General features: G+C 38.5%; 1 protein-coding gene across 1 annotated transcript in view; it reads right to left on the bottom strand.

The window, feature by feature from the left end:
- Nucleotides 1-15,055, bottom strand: part of PHACTR4 (phosphatase and actin regulator 4) — a 119,860-nt gene that overhangs the window by 72,423 nt on the left and 32,382 nt on the right. The window contains exon 2 of the mRNA XM_036744854.1: nucleotides 12,702-12,755. Coding sequence (XP_036600749.1) covers nucleotides 12,702-12,717 — 16 coding nt within the window. The 5' untranslated portion in view covers nucleotides 12,718-12,755. The remainder of the gene's footprint in view (nucleotides 1-12,701; nucleotides 12,756-15,055) is intronic.

The following is a 15,055-nucleotide window of genomic DNA, read 5'->3' as shown; positions in this document are numbered from 1 at the left end:
TTGCTAGTATGGTTTAGTCTAGATGACCATTAATTCACCTTCCAACTCTAAAATTCTGCGATGCAGTGATTTTACGCCACCATTTATGCAACTACTTCCTAGTGGTTGGGCATATGGCTTGTTCCTAGTCTTTTGCTATTACAACTAAGGCTACTGAGAACATTTTTAGTATGAAAAGTTTTTTTTTTCTTGCTTTTAACAACCTTGATAAGTAAGCCCCACTGTGAAATTACTGGATAACAAGTTATGTCCGAACAGTTTAGCAACTCTTTTTTCTCTCCAAAATTCCAAGTGACTGAGTCAATTCACATCTCCAAAGCACAGTGGATTAGTTTGGCAGCTCACAAGACATAGGTTTATGCTGCTAGTGAGGAAAAACAGCTGTGACAGTGGTAATGCAAACTTATGTCACAAAGTTCCCACTGAAACAGTTTCAATCTTAAGTAAAGCAGCTTCCTTACTGCAAATAGTTGTTTTGTCTTTCTAAGTATGGCCCCTTTATTTGTTTCTGAAGCCATCACCCTAGCCACTCCCTTAAAAAAAATCATAAGTTGAATAATCAAGGCACTATCACCAACTCGTTCCTAGATTCTGCAATTCTTTTATAATACAACCCAAGATCTCTTTAGCTTTTTTGACTAATCACACAGCTAGCTCATATACTTGTAATAGGTTATAAATCAAGTCTTTTTTTTCCCCAACGAATCGCAATTTAAATATGCCTTCTCCAATCCTGTACTTGTAATTTTTTTTAACTGTATAAGAATATTACATTTATTCTTAATGAATTTCTTATTAGGTTAAGTCCAACACCCATACTGTTATATTATCTGAGGCATAGGTTCCCAAAGTGGTTGATACTAGCCCATGGCGGGGGCATTGGAATGACTGGGGGGGGGGAGGTAGCAATTGGGAGGCATTGAATAATAATAAGGGGGCAATAAAGAAGATAAGAAAAATTTTGAAAAACCATAACACGTTTCATTTGTTGTATTAAAGTTATAGTGATTACATTATTTTCCAAATAAGCACACAAAATGCAAGCTATAACTGATCAGTGGTCAAGTCTGCCAACAGATCTTAACAAGCAAGTGTTGGCAGGCTAGCCTGTAATGCACTGTTGGGAAGTCCAGCAAGCACAAGCAGGAATGTGTGAGTATAATGACTTGTTTACAACACTATACAGTTACATGATGCAATACTGCATCATCAAAATTTCAATGGAGGAAAAACCCCACAAATTTACAATAAATTATTAAATTTAAGATACGTCATTTAAAAAATATATATTTTATGGGTTTTTTTTTGAAATGATGCAAATTAAAAAAAACCACAACTATCAATGGGTTAAAGAAAGTAAATTTCCAGGGAGGTGCTGAGTAATTTTTCTTTTAAAGAAGGCAGTAGGTCAAATAAGTTTGGGAACCTCTGTCTTAAAGTTTCTTTATCTTTTGGCTCCTCGGTCAGTCAGTTCACAAACATACATTGAGCACTTGCTCCATACCAGGCACTGTGCTAAGAGCTGGGAATATAAGCAGAAAGACAGTACTTGTCCCCAGAGAGCTTATATGCTAAAAAAATAAAATAATAGAAAGCTGAAAAGAAGAGAGGGTAACTAAGCTGGGGTAATGGCAGATAAAGTTTGGAGTGCAACCTGAAGAAGAATAAGACCTGGATGGCCTGGTCACTCCTTAAATGGGGGTTCTGGAAAAAGTCATCAATTCGGCAGGAAAGGCTTCAGAGACAGAGTATATTTCCAATGTGTGAATTTCAAGGCTGGAGTAGGCTAGCAGGACGAAGTGGATTGTGGGGCATGACAGAGAAAATCTCTTATTAGAAAATCCAAAATCCTGTAGAGGAATGAGGTTCCTCCCAATTAATATTCCTCAAGATTGGTTTATTTTGACCATTCAAATTCCACATATTGTAGCAGTGGCGTCTAACTCAAATGCAAACAGGTACATACTGACTTGGAATGCCACAAATTAATATGATCTGTGTTAGATTATATTTTCATCCTGTTAAACATTTCCAAATTACATTTTAATCTGGCTCCAGTCACATTCCATTAAGGTAAAGGGTTTGACTGCTCTGGACTACATCCAACTTGAATGTGCTTTCCCTCATTATTCTGTACCTTTCTAGTGCCTGCCTAGCTGTTAGCAAAACCAGAATCATTTTATCCATTTCAAAGATGCCACAGGAAAAATAAATGCTCTGGGAGTACTCTGGGATATGGAAGGGAGTTGTGCCACACACAGAGAAGGCATATAATTGTTCAATGGGTGGGGCAGAACTTCTTAGCAAATTACTCCAAAATTTCTTGGAGTTTGGACCACATGCCTATCTTATCTCTTCTCCCCATTCCCCAAACCATGCCCCATCCCCCACTATTCCAAAACTTAAATGCTAGTTAGTTAAGACTCATGCTGGCTTGGGTTGCTGACTAGGTCATCTGCCCTAGATGGAGAGACCACTTTGTATTAATCAGCAAGTTCTGTTATTGCTTCTGTTTAATTGAGGAGAATATCACACACAACAGGCACTTCACTTTAGTTTATCAATAAAAATAAGTGACTGGACTTCCAGCCATTAGTACTGCATCTGCCTGCTAAGGCCCTGTAGGGCCTTGCCATCTAAAGTGCCTCTATACCCTTGTAGATCCCCCCTATTATCTGACCTGTAAACCAAGCACTCCTGAGCCCCGCCAGCTGTCCATAGCTGTATACTTTGGATTTCTAGGTTCTTCCATCTACCCTATAGTTGAACATTCTTTTATTTGTCATTTCCTCCCCAAATGGAGCAATGAAAGCTGTAACCATTTCAATTTGGAGGCTAAAGAGGGTGGGAGGGGTGGCAATATCCACTAAAGGAGAGTCCAGAAAGGACTAGGAATATAAACATTTAAGAAGACCAAAGAATTCAAGAGGAATTCAAGGAATTCAAGAGGAAGAAAATCCAATTAAATACCCAAAGCACAAGTAAATGAATCAACAAAGATGATACTCAGACGGCAGCATTACTAGAAACCATATTGTCAAAGTGAGTACAAAGATCTCTTAACAAATATAAGAAAAAGGAAAGCAATTTCTGATAAAACATAGAAACTCATGGAATCCCAAGAATATGGAACAAGAAATTTCGGAATAGTTCAGAAGATAAATGAAAACTGTGAGAAAAAATTAGGAACAAATGTGTCAGAAAGATGGAAAATTAAATAACTCTACTAGCACATTTGGGGGGAAAAAAAACTGTAGCCATGGTGGATAGTTTCTCCAAAGAAGCAAAATACCGAATAACATATTCAGAATACAGAATTACTAAGGTAGGAGAAAATCTGGCAGAAGATAAACAAACAAGCAATAACATTAAGTGGCTGGACTACATAATCTTAATTTCCCACTCTAAATTAATTATTCCATGTTCATATAACATATTACTTGCCAAATGGCAAATACTTAGATGTTGCTATTGTTCTTTGTTCTCAAAGAAGACCATGACATCAGGAAGGTAATGCCATGACATGCAAGTGAATTGGATTTGAGTGAGGCTGGGACCACTGGCAAGGTATTGATTTGCTTACACACACACACGCAGATGCACACACACATGCATGCGTATACATACACACAACCCCAGAGAGAGAGAGAGAGAGCCCTGGGTTTCATTAAAGTATCTGAAAGCCAAGATATTTTCCCAGGAGAAAAGCTTCCCTGACTAAAATCTTCAATTCCAACCGATTTAATAAGCATTTATTACAGATAATGATAAATTAACTATACCAGGAAGCATATCTGAATGGATTACAAACTTGAGTTCTTGTGATAAAAAACACTATCTTATGTGTAATGTTATGACATATGTAGCCATACCCATGACCCAAATATACAAGGACACTACCACACAACCTATGTCACTAAGAGATACCTGAGAGGCTCATATAACATTAAATTAGTATTATCACTAGACTTGCCCAACCAAGCATGCATTATCACCTTCCATATCTCAGAATAATAGATGTTAAAAACTTTAATAGATAGTATGATGCCAAGGTCTAAATTTTCCAGTCATCTCACTAAAATTATTTGTAAAAATTGACATAAGCTTTCCTTTTCCAGGATCCACCAGTTATGAGTTTTCTTCCTCTACTTTCTAAGCTGTATTAATAAAAAAAAAATCTCATCAAGATATTGAAATATCAATCATCACCAAGTACTTACTGACACAATACATAATACAGATAAAAAAAAAATCTATACATGCTCACAGTCATTTCTAGACATGACATCTTGGTGACCCCATTAGGGGTTTTCTTGGCAAAGATACTGGAAGGGTTTGCCATTTCCTTCTCCAGCTCATTTTGCAGATGAGGAAACTGAAGCAAACAGGGTTAAGTGACTTGTCCAGAATCACAAAGCTAGTAAGTGTCTGAGGCTGGATTTGAACTCAGGAAAAGGAGTCTTCCTGACTTCAGGTCCAGCACTTTAGCCACGCCGCCACCAAGTATCCTAATGGTCATTGTAAAACAATGTAAAAATGAAATATTCAAAAAATGCTAAGTTAGACAAAATGAAAATTAGAAATGAGAATTAAAAGCAGCATACTGTCTACAACTATATTGAAAAATGTCAACAGAACTTTACAAGTATATACTATAGAAGCATAATAAAAATGTAATTTCCCTAGCAATTTAAAAAAAAACCTTTCTCTAACCTAAAACACTTTCTAGACCATTCCCTTAGGAAAGAGAGTAGAGCAAAAGCTAGGCCTGGCCTCTTAAATGGTGAAAAACCAAACTTAAATCTAGTCTAGTTCTTCATCACCTGAAGGGATTGGCCTGGAATCAGCAAGGAAAGCACCCCTTTAGTTATTCAGAATGGATGGTGATACTAATCCCAGGGAAGAGGATCTTTCTGCATTAAAGAGAATGTTTTGGATAGTAATAAATTAGTGACTACTACTCTGTTGGCCCAATATCACAGGAGGGAGGAGGGTGCAGTGTGGCTAAGCAAATTTGGAAATTTCTCTCTATAAGCTAGAAAATGCTTAGATTTAGGGTAATGTTAAATAAATAAAAATTGTTTCCTACAGATATCCCTAAAATACACAGTATAAATTTTTTTTCTTCTACACTTAAATGGTGCCTTTTAGACTCCAATTCTGATGCCTAAGAGAAGGCAACATAGGTCCAAGGATCAATTTTTTCTTTGAAAGACCAACTAAATAAAAGTGAGAGTACCTTTAAACCCTTATAGGAACTGCCCAGCCTAAGAGAAGTCAAGTCAGTCAGAGATCTAATCATCAGTAATCATCCTATAAGATCCCTTAAACCTCAGCCCCCTCAGCCCCTATGACTCCTAGATGAAGAGTTACTCCCAAAACCTTCATTAAATAAAAGACAGAAGGTGACCATCTGGTAATTTCTCACTGCCTCTCCATCCCCCACCCCCACCTCCAACTCACCTCTTTTCGGCTTTCTTTAGTGTGTAGTCTTCTTGGTCATTAAACAGTAAGCTCCCTGGAGGAAGGGACCAGCTTTGGCCTTTCTTTGTATCCCTAGCACTTAGCAAAGGGTCTAGCATATAGGTGCTTAATCAATGTTTGTTTTGTTTGGGGCGGGGGGGGGGGGGGTGGGAGGGGAGGGTCTTGTGCTCTCCCAAGGACCAAAGATATCATAAGGTGATTTCTTCACTTCCACATGAATTGGATTTAAGTGAGGCAGAGTTTCACAAAGTTGTCAGTCTCACTCTCTTCCACAGTCACTGAAGTCCAGGGGTAAGACAAAAGTCAGGATGACTGGGGATGGCCCAGGATGCAATGGATAACCTTGGCATCTTTGATGTCTTGACCAGGCTCTAAGTGCTTCAGCCAGCTTCATGGCCGTTGGAACAAATTGCTCTCATCTACCCATTCCCACAGGAGAAATCATCATGTGCTTGGAGTAGACATCCCCTAAGTCACTGAGGGGTCTGAGGCCTGTTAGTTACCCTTAATCTGGCTTAGCCTGTCTATTGAGACAGTTTACCCATGAGCATGCTGCCACTTTTTGGAGCCACAGATGAGAGCTGGGTGAATCAGGTGAACACCAAAGGTTGGATGAGTTGCCCTGAAAAGGCTGAAACCTAAGCTCAAACCTGGTCACTTAACCTGTTTCCTTATCTGTAAAATGGGGATAATAATGCCTCTACTTCCCAAGGTTGTTACATGACCATCAAATGAGATAATAATTGTAAAGCACAGAGCACAGTTCTGGCATTATATACATTTCATATAAAAGACAGAATCTGGGCATTTCTTCCTAGCCTGGCCCTTTCCTGCCTTCTTATAATCCCTACAATGCAGTCATATTGGCTCGCTATTCCTCACACCCAAAACTCCATCTCCCAAATCAGAGCCCTTCTGCCCTATGACTGGAATGGTCTCTTTCCTTATCCCTTTGACTCAGATGGATTAGCTTCACCCTGAACATTTACAATTTTAAATTCCTAATTTAATTATTTTCAAGTAGGAGGAATTTTTGCTGTACATAATTTCTCTAGCTCAGCAACAGGATCTCAAAACTAATTAATGTAATCATCTCTCCCACCCCCATTCTTGAAGGGGAGGGAGGAAAGGAATGTTATTGTTAAATCTCATACTTCAAACAAAACAACACAAACTCATTTCCCAAGAGCATTCAGGGAAATACCACTAAGACAGTGGCATATTGCACTTGAGCAACAATAGGGGAACAAAATCTCTTTATCAAAGGACTGTTTACAATTCAGATAAAGAATGTACAAGATTTTTTTTAAATGAAATAGTCAGAAAGGTAAATAAGACACAGTCCCTACTCTGAAGGAACCTATAATTTAGTAGGGTTGGGATGGGAGGTGGTAAGACAGAAATAAGTATTATACAAATTAGAATATGGTAAATGTATAAGCTTTGACTAAAATCTTGGTACAGAAGTAGACATTTAATAAATATTAGCTTAATTGAATTGAACTACATTTGATAAATGCCTATAGCATAACGGAACTCCATTAAGAAGTGCTCCTATGCTGAAGAAGCTTACCTATTATGTGCCATCTAAATGGTTTTTCTCCATTTACTGTGGAGTGAGGTTAAGCAGGAAAGAGTCAGGCTATTTGCCTAATCTGTCTTATTTGGAAGAAATGTTCACAATGGTTTAGGATACGACTGAAGACTGAGAAAAAAATATATAAAATAGGTCATAATTTAGAATCATAGGATCTTAAAGATAATGTAATTTAATCACCTCATTTTACCAGGTCAGGAAACTATGGACCAGAAAGGTGAAATGACCTACTAATGAGGTTTAGACTGTAGGAGCCCCCTTGAACTCCCCTTGAATCTTCCCACTAGATGAGGCGTTTGGCTCATTATTGCTAGGCCCAAATCTCTAGGCTAGGTTACTCTTAACCTAGCTTAGCCCTCCACTGTCTGGCTAGTTTCCACCCTTGATCTTGTCAAAGTGTCTATGCCCAAATCTGTTACCCTTAAACTAGCCTAGCCCAACATTGTCTGTTATCTCCAGGTAGCCTTCAGCTACTTCCTACCCTTAATCCATTCTCTTGGTTCCTGGAGTCTGACTTCATCCCAGTCCCATCAAGCTCCTCCTTAGACTCCTCCTCAACACCCTCCCTAAACCCCTCCTCCCAACAACCCAGGACCACCCTAGATCCCTCTCACAATCTTCCTGTATATAAGTTTCGTCTTGCCTCCATGAAGGGGCTCAGATTCCATCTACCTCAGATGGAATCGCCTGCTTGTGAAAACAAGAATCACGAAGGTCGAGATTTCTTAAGACAACCCATTATGGTGAATCTATAATAAACTTTATCTTTCTTTGGCTGTGAGAAGGCTTGAGTCAAATTCTTTCAAGCAGGACCTGGCATATGGTATTTTGGGGTCTTGACCACCCCTAAAAACATACAGTTCCCTGACCTCTTCGTATGGTTCCCTGACCTTAACACTACCATGAAGATTGTCTTAGGCTAATCAGACCACACATAAAAAGTAAGAATGGAGAATATCAGGGAATGCAGAGTATACTTATGATAACGAGAAAAAATGAGAAATTGTTGGAATCTTTTAAAAGTACAACAGCCCTAATTTCCTACAGAAAAGCAATGAAATGAGACTTGGAAACACTAGATACACAAGAATGGGAAGCGACCCCAAGCAAGAGGATGAAGGATGATAAAAGCAGAGAAAACCAACGGCAAGAAAAGACTCCCTACTATTCCAAGGGAAACTGCTGGGAAAACAGAGAAGCACTTGGGCCAAAGGAGGTTCCAAAAGCAGCACCTTGGACTGAGCCAGAAGGGACCAGTAGCCTTCACACAAAACTCCATCCATGGAGAAAACAGAAGACTCAGGAAGAGCTTACCTTCAGATCCATGATTTGGGGGAAATACACAATAAAACAAGAGAGAATGGAAATGACAAAACACAAAATGGATAAAATCGATTACTTGAAAGTAAAAATCTCTCACATCAACAAAATCAATACAACTGGAATAAAAGTGAAAGCTGGTATTTGGGAGGGAAACCTTTTATATCAATTTTCTCTGGGTTTTAAAATTATGATATCCGAGAAACCCTCTAACCCAGTGAGGTCAAAGACAGAAGGAAAGATGCCATAATCACCAAAATGTCCATAGCCACACTTTCTGCAACAACAAAAAACTAGGAACAAAGTAGGGGAATGGCTAAATAAGTTATAATCCACAAGCATGATGAAATCATCGGTCATGGCATTTGAGAGGTGGAAGGGACCTTAACAGCCATCTGATCCAACACTTGGTCTAGTGGCCATGGACCTGGAGTCAGGAAGCCCTGAGTCTGCATCCTGCATCAGACACAATACAAGCTGTGTGACCCTGGGCAATCCTTCAAGCTCTCTGGGCATCAGTAAAGGGAAGAGGTTAGACTTAATATCCTCTAAGGTCCCTGCCAGCTCTAACATCCCTGACAGTCTCTGCTTGAAGACCTACAATGAAAGGAGCCCAGGACATTTCTGGACAGCTGTAAATGTGAAGAAGCTTTCCCTTAAGAGCAAGTATAAATTTGCTCCTGGTTCTCTTCTCTGTGACATTAATGAGCCAGAAAAAAAATTGCAAATAAAGAATTCGGAGATAACTGGGAAGACAGTTATGAACTGATGTAGTGAAGTGACAATACCACAACAGGAAAATAACACTAAAACACATCAGAATTCAGATCAATACCATGATCCATCTTCATTCCCTAGGATTGCATTACCACCCATTTCTTGGTCGAGGCAGCAGACTATGAATGTGAACCCAGAAACGCATTCAAGATGGTCAATGTATTGTCTTCTTTGTTACCAGGTAGAGCTCTACGTGTGTGGGTGTGGGAGGAAGGTAACTACTATGTTTTTTTTAAGCATCAATAAAATGAAAAAATGAGGAACTATGAGAAACTTCACCCATCGCAACATCTTAGACTGTCTCCTTTTACCTCCTTTTTCAGGATACAACAGGAATTACTATGCTCCTTTAGGTGGATGGGAGGAAAGTTAAGTCTGGAAAAGGAGAAGCTGATTAAACAATAGTGGATGATTAAAACAGAGATGAAGACTGAAAGAAATATAAACGCTTGTGCCACTCAAGACAAGCGAAAAACTAGGAGAAAAGGAATTTTAAAAGAAAAGTAACCAAAAACTACATGATAATATAATATAATAAATAATATAGGGGAATGGACTTCTGAAGAGACTCAACATTAAAGCCCACATTAAACCAATGATAACAATCTCTGAGTACAGTAAAAAAAAATTTCAAATGTTAGGAAAAGAATTGTAATCAGTAATGTATAGTTAGATTTTATTACATACTTTAACTCTTTCAATATGTTATCCCCTTCTTTAGGACGTGTAACTAAGTCCTTTTAATACCCTTATCTGCATAACAGTTTGTGAAATGCTTTTCCTGACCTTAAAGACCACTAACCTCTAAGAAGCAGAGTATTCTAATGAATAGAATACTAGTTCTATCCTTAAAACATAACCCTGTAAATAGAGTCCTTAAATACAAGAATACTTTCTAAAAACAAATGGAGAACAAGCAAATCCAATATACAGAGAGGGAAGGAAATAAGAGTATGATAAGGATAGTCACAGAAATGTGGGATAGTGTTCTCTTCAAAATTGATTGAATATAAACGATTATAAGTTAAAAATTATACAAAATGCAAACTTCAGCCTATTTCTTTAAACAATCTGAAATAACTTTTAATTCATGCTTTAAATGACTCCATGCATATTAAAAGAAATTTCAATTAATAAGCAATTATATTCTCTTCATCACATCTCCCAGCCCTACTCCAAACTGAGCAAAGAAGAAAAAGCAAACACAAGAAAAAATGACTAGTCAAGTAAAACTAATTTCCATAGTAGCCAAGTCAATGTATATAGCAGCCTACGTGTTCTATCAGGAGGGGAATGATATTCATAGCTATTCTTGAATCATGATTGGTCATTACAATATTACAATAAAGATCTTAAGTCTCTCACAGTTGTTTTTTTTTACAATGTTTTTGTTACTATACAAGTTGTTTACCTAGTTCTGCTACCTTTACTCTGAATCAGTTCATATATATCTTTCAAAGATTCTCTGAAACCATTGCTTTTGTCATTTAGATGGCACAACTGTATTTCATTATAATTGTATGGCATAATTTTAATCTATTCAGTCATTCTCCAATTGATGGACAGCCTCTTAGTTTGAAATTCTTTGCCACTACAATAAGGGCTGCTATAAATATTTTTTACATTTGGTCCTTCTCTCTGATCTCTTGTGAATATAGATCTAGTAATCATTCTTGCCTATTATAACTTCCATAGGTCTCTAGTTGTTATAAACTACCACTTATAAAAGAAGAGGAGGAGGGGACAATAAATGGAATTAAGTTTTCAGTCACAATTCTTGGAGTTAATTTGATTTACTCTAGCCATTCTTATTTAAATATTTTGGATTTTATGAAGCGAGTAAACACAGTTCAGATGATTTCTCTTAAACACTTACCACCCCCAAAAAAGTTAGCTTTAAAGTATCTGGGTCAATTTCCTTGGCTACAATTCTCTATTTCTATGAATAAAGTAATGTCTGCCCTCTAGTGTTCCAACTAATGATTAGGCCAATTCCCCAAGACCAGATTGACATCTCAGGTATGATGATGGTTTTAGTAGTCCTGTCCCCTTCAGGACACCAATTCTGCCAAGGCCCCAAGAACTTTCTATGGACATTCGTTTATGTTAGTCATCAAGCAGAGGAATTCTGGGTCTTTTTATTTCTTTCCATGGTTTCCAAAAATAGTTATGCTTTCAAGGTGAGGTAAAAGCTATTCTGTATTCTGTATATCACCAATTCCCTACAGAAGACTCCTAAACATCCTCCATTTTACCTAAGAATCTCATCAAAGCCTCTGGTATCTTAGTTTCTACTGACTGTAAAGTAATTGATAGAATTTGAATTTATATTCACCCTCCCCATAGCCTTTCTGTAGGGAAGATGTGAGGGTTCATGAGTTCATCATAAAATTAACACCAGCAATACAAAACCCTGGTTTTTCTTCCCCTACTGTCACTACAGAACCAGACAGTAACTTCAGTGGAAGTATCCAGAAAGAAAAAGCTAGGTTTTCTTTCTAGTTCCTTAGTAACCACAGTGCTAGAACAAGACCCTTCCTTCACTACTTAGGGCTAGGAAGTTGTTTTCAAAGTCATTTCCATTTTAACATATGTAGTCCTCATCGACATCAACAGAGTCTTGGCATTCCAGGATACATCCTACTGTCTAGAAATAAAAATCAGGAAAACCCAGAAAGCAACCCCTGTTTATAGTCACAATCTCTTAATCATATCTACAACCAGTAGAATTAAAGTGACAACAACTAGACAACAGCATAAGGAGCCAACAAAAGTCAATCAAACTCACTTTGCTTCAACAAACAAGATAAGTGTCTACTCCATGCAAAGGCCTCTCTGGGGTACAATGATAAAAAGGAAAAGCAGTTCTTGCCCTTCGGGAGCTTCTATCATACTGGAGACAGAGGATGATGCAAAATGGGAAAGCTCAAAGTGAATGCTCATTCTATGCTTAGGTCTGCTTCTGAAAAACATTCTGGGAATGGCAGCTTCTCAGCACTGCCTCTCCATTCTGATGAGAGGCTGGCATCTGGAGACAGGAGCTGCACTTTACGCACAGCTCAGGATGTTCTAGACAACTTTGCCTTTCCCCTCAGTGGCTCTCTGCTTGCTTCCCTTCCACTTTTTGAGGGTCCTCTTATGCACCATCTTTCCCCATTCAACTGTAAGCTTCTTTAAGGCTGGGATGCCTCTCCCAACCCCCCATATTTGTATACTAACACTTAGCAACACAATGCCTGACATGGTAGTGGCTTAATAAATATTAGTTGAGTTGAACTGAACTACTTTCTAACCCAGTACTAGTACAGAGAAGGTCACTGGGTGACTAAGATAAGGAATTTTTAATTCCTTTTAACTATGGTATATGACATGTTGCTTCCTGAGTCTGTTCCAAACTGTTTCACATTTCCCCTTTCCAGTTTCACACTTCACTGATGATGAGAAACTTCAATTTGTCACTGACACAGCAGCTAAAGTTAGTAACAAAGATGACAAATGATAGCAAAATGCATGAGGGACTTACCAAATGTATCTTCCATGCCACGATGGGTGGGGACAAGATGGACTGCTGCAGTTCCTAAAACAAACAAACAAAAATATACTAAGTATTCTCAAAACCTAAAACACTACTACTACCTCTTACATTTAAATAAAGAAGGAAATTTAGTCACTTAAAAAGAAAAAAAAACAAACCAAACCAAATGACAAACCTTATTTATTGACAGGTTGTTGCTTACAATTCCTTTCCCTAACTCCTGTATACAGGTCTGTATGCAGGATGTCCCAAAAAGTATATCCCTGATTCTTACTTCCCTCCTGTTTACCTCCACCCCACTAGTACACCTTAGTTATTGGGGGGAGAGGGCGGGGGGGGGGGGGCAGAGAGGAGAAAAACCTCCAATGGTGCTAGTGCTGCACACTCATTTTATTCTCCTTCTTAAAATGACTTCCTTACCCAGTCCTAACAGTCTGATCAGTTTACCTCTAGCTACTTCCTCTCCTCTCTATCTTCAAGAACATCCCCCATTCCTTCATCTTTTGAGTCTTTGCTACAAGATCCCTTATCCTATCTACCAAGCCAGATCTTCCTAGCCTTTCAAACATAGCTCAAATCTCACTTTAAGGAATCCTCTGACTATGCAGAGTTGTTGCAATGATCTGCTAGCAGCTGCTGTAGGGGTGTAAGACCCACCAACAACCAGCACAAAGAAAGCTGCCAACACAGGTTCTTCTGATCTGCTTTACTAAGGAAAGTAACATTAAGGGGTTAACAATCTTACTTTAATCCAATACATACATATATCATTCACTTAGTTCGGTGGGAAAAGCCAGCACCCTGAACTTCAGAGCAAATACAAACATATTACAAACATATTCATAAACAGACCAAATACAATTCATAGTTACCAAGAAACCATCAACAACTAAGTTCAGCGGGGAGGGAAGTGAGAGCCTCAAGCAAATAGCTCTGTTCTCTCTTTTTATACCCTCTTTAGCTGTCATCAAACATCATCTGATCGACCAGAACTCAGGCTCCTACTATTGGCTCTGGTCTTAGCAACTCCCCTTAGGACCCTGAGGGCTTCATGCCCACACAGGCTTAGCACCTAGTAGATAAGGGTTTAGGCCTGGGGCTTTGCACCTAGTAAGACTCAATCAAAGACACCCAACTTAATTGAAATTACAAGAGTTTATTTCCAACACAGCAGTAGTCATCATGCATTTCTGCATTTGCTTCTGACTTTTGTTCACATTTATTTGCCTTCACATTATTCCTTTTGGACTGCAAATATCTTTTAAGACATAGACTGTATTATACCTGTGAAGCATACATAATCTTGTCTTTTAATGAGCAAACTATAAGCAAGGAAGAAGAATCAGCAAATTCCAAAAGTACAGTTGTGAAGGGTAAAAGTCTGTTTACAACAACTCTGTGAGTTATGTGTTAATAAGACCAAGGTCTCCAACGGCGTCTGTGGGCCATCTCCAATTGTCTGGATCTATGTCTTACCATTGGACCCAGATTGCTCCAGAGGAGAATGCAAGGCTGGTGACTTTGCACAGCCCTGCCTCACTTAAATCAACTGATTTGCAAGTCATGACATCACCTTCCTGATGTCACCGGTCCTCTTTGAGAATGAAGGACAAACAAGGAGATAGGTAGTTTAAATATCATTGTTCTTTTTTATAGCTAAGGAAAGAGGATCCCAGGGGTAAAGTGACTTTTCCAGGCCCATTTAAATCTTTCTGCAGGATCCCTAACAAGTAATGATTTAGCTTTTGCTTAAAGATTGCCAAGGAAGGGGAACCAGGACTCATGGCTTTTCTTCCTTTGGTTTTTCTTTCTTCCCATTTCCTAAACCACCTCCTCCCCAATGAGAGTTACTACCTATTCTACTGAGATAATAGAGGCCATGTCCTGTGAAAGCTGTTGGATGGACAGCGTATCAGAGTTTGTATCAGCACAACTAGCTTGTACCAACACTGCACATGCAGTAAGACAAGGTAAGTCCATAATTAAACAGGAGGGAGAACACATACTATACTGCCTTTGGGAAATTGCATTGTTTCTAAAAGAAGAAGATGATGATGATGATGATGATGATGTTGACAACAACTATGATACTGCAAAGACTTTTTAACACTGACATTCTTACAGTGACATCGTATGAATGTAAATCATGGAATACTAGTCTCCATAGAAGTATCACAGAACTGAAATTGAGAATTACTCAAAGGGAAATGGAGGGGGTACATACACAATACATGTCAAAAGGCTGCAACATATTTAAAATGAAGCATCATAAAGCATGTCATGGGAGGAATGTATAACCAGAAAAAGAGATGGGCTAGTCCAGGGGTGGGAAACCTGCAGCT

The sequence above is a fragment of the Trichosurus vulpecula genome, chromosome 2 (assembly GCF_011100635.1).
Source record: "Trichosurus vulpecula isolate mTriVul1 chromosome 2, mTriVul1.pri, whole genome shotgun sequence".
Classification (NCBI taxonomy): Eukaryota; Metazoa; Chordata; class Mammalia; order Diprotodontia; family Phalangeridae; genus Trichosurus; species Trichosurus vulpecula.
The sequence above is the reverse complement of the archived record's forward strand: the minus strand, read 5'-3'. Positions and strand labels throughout refer to the sequence as shown.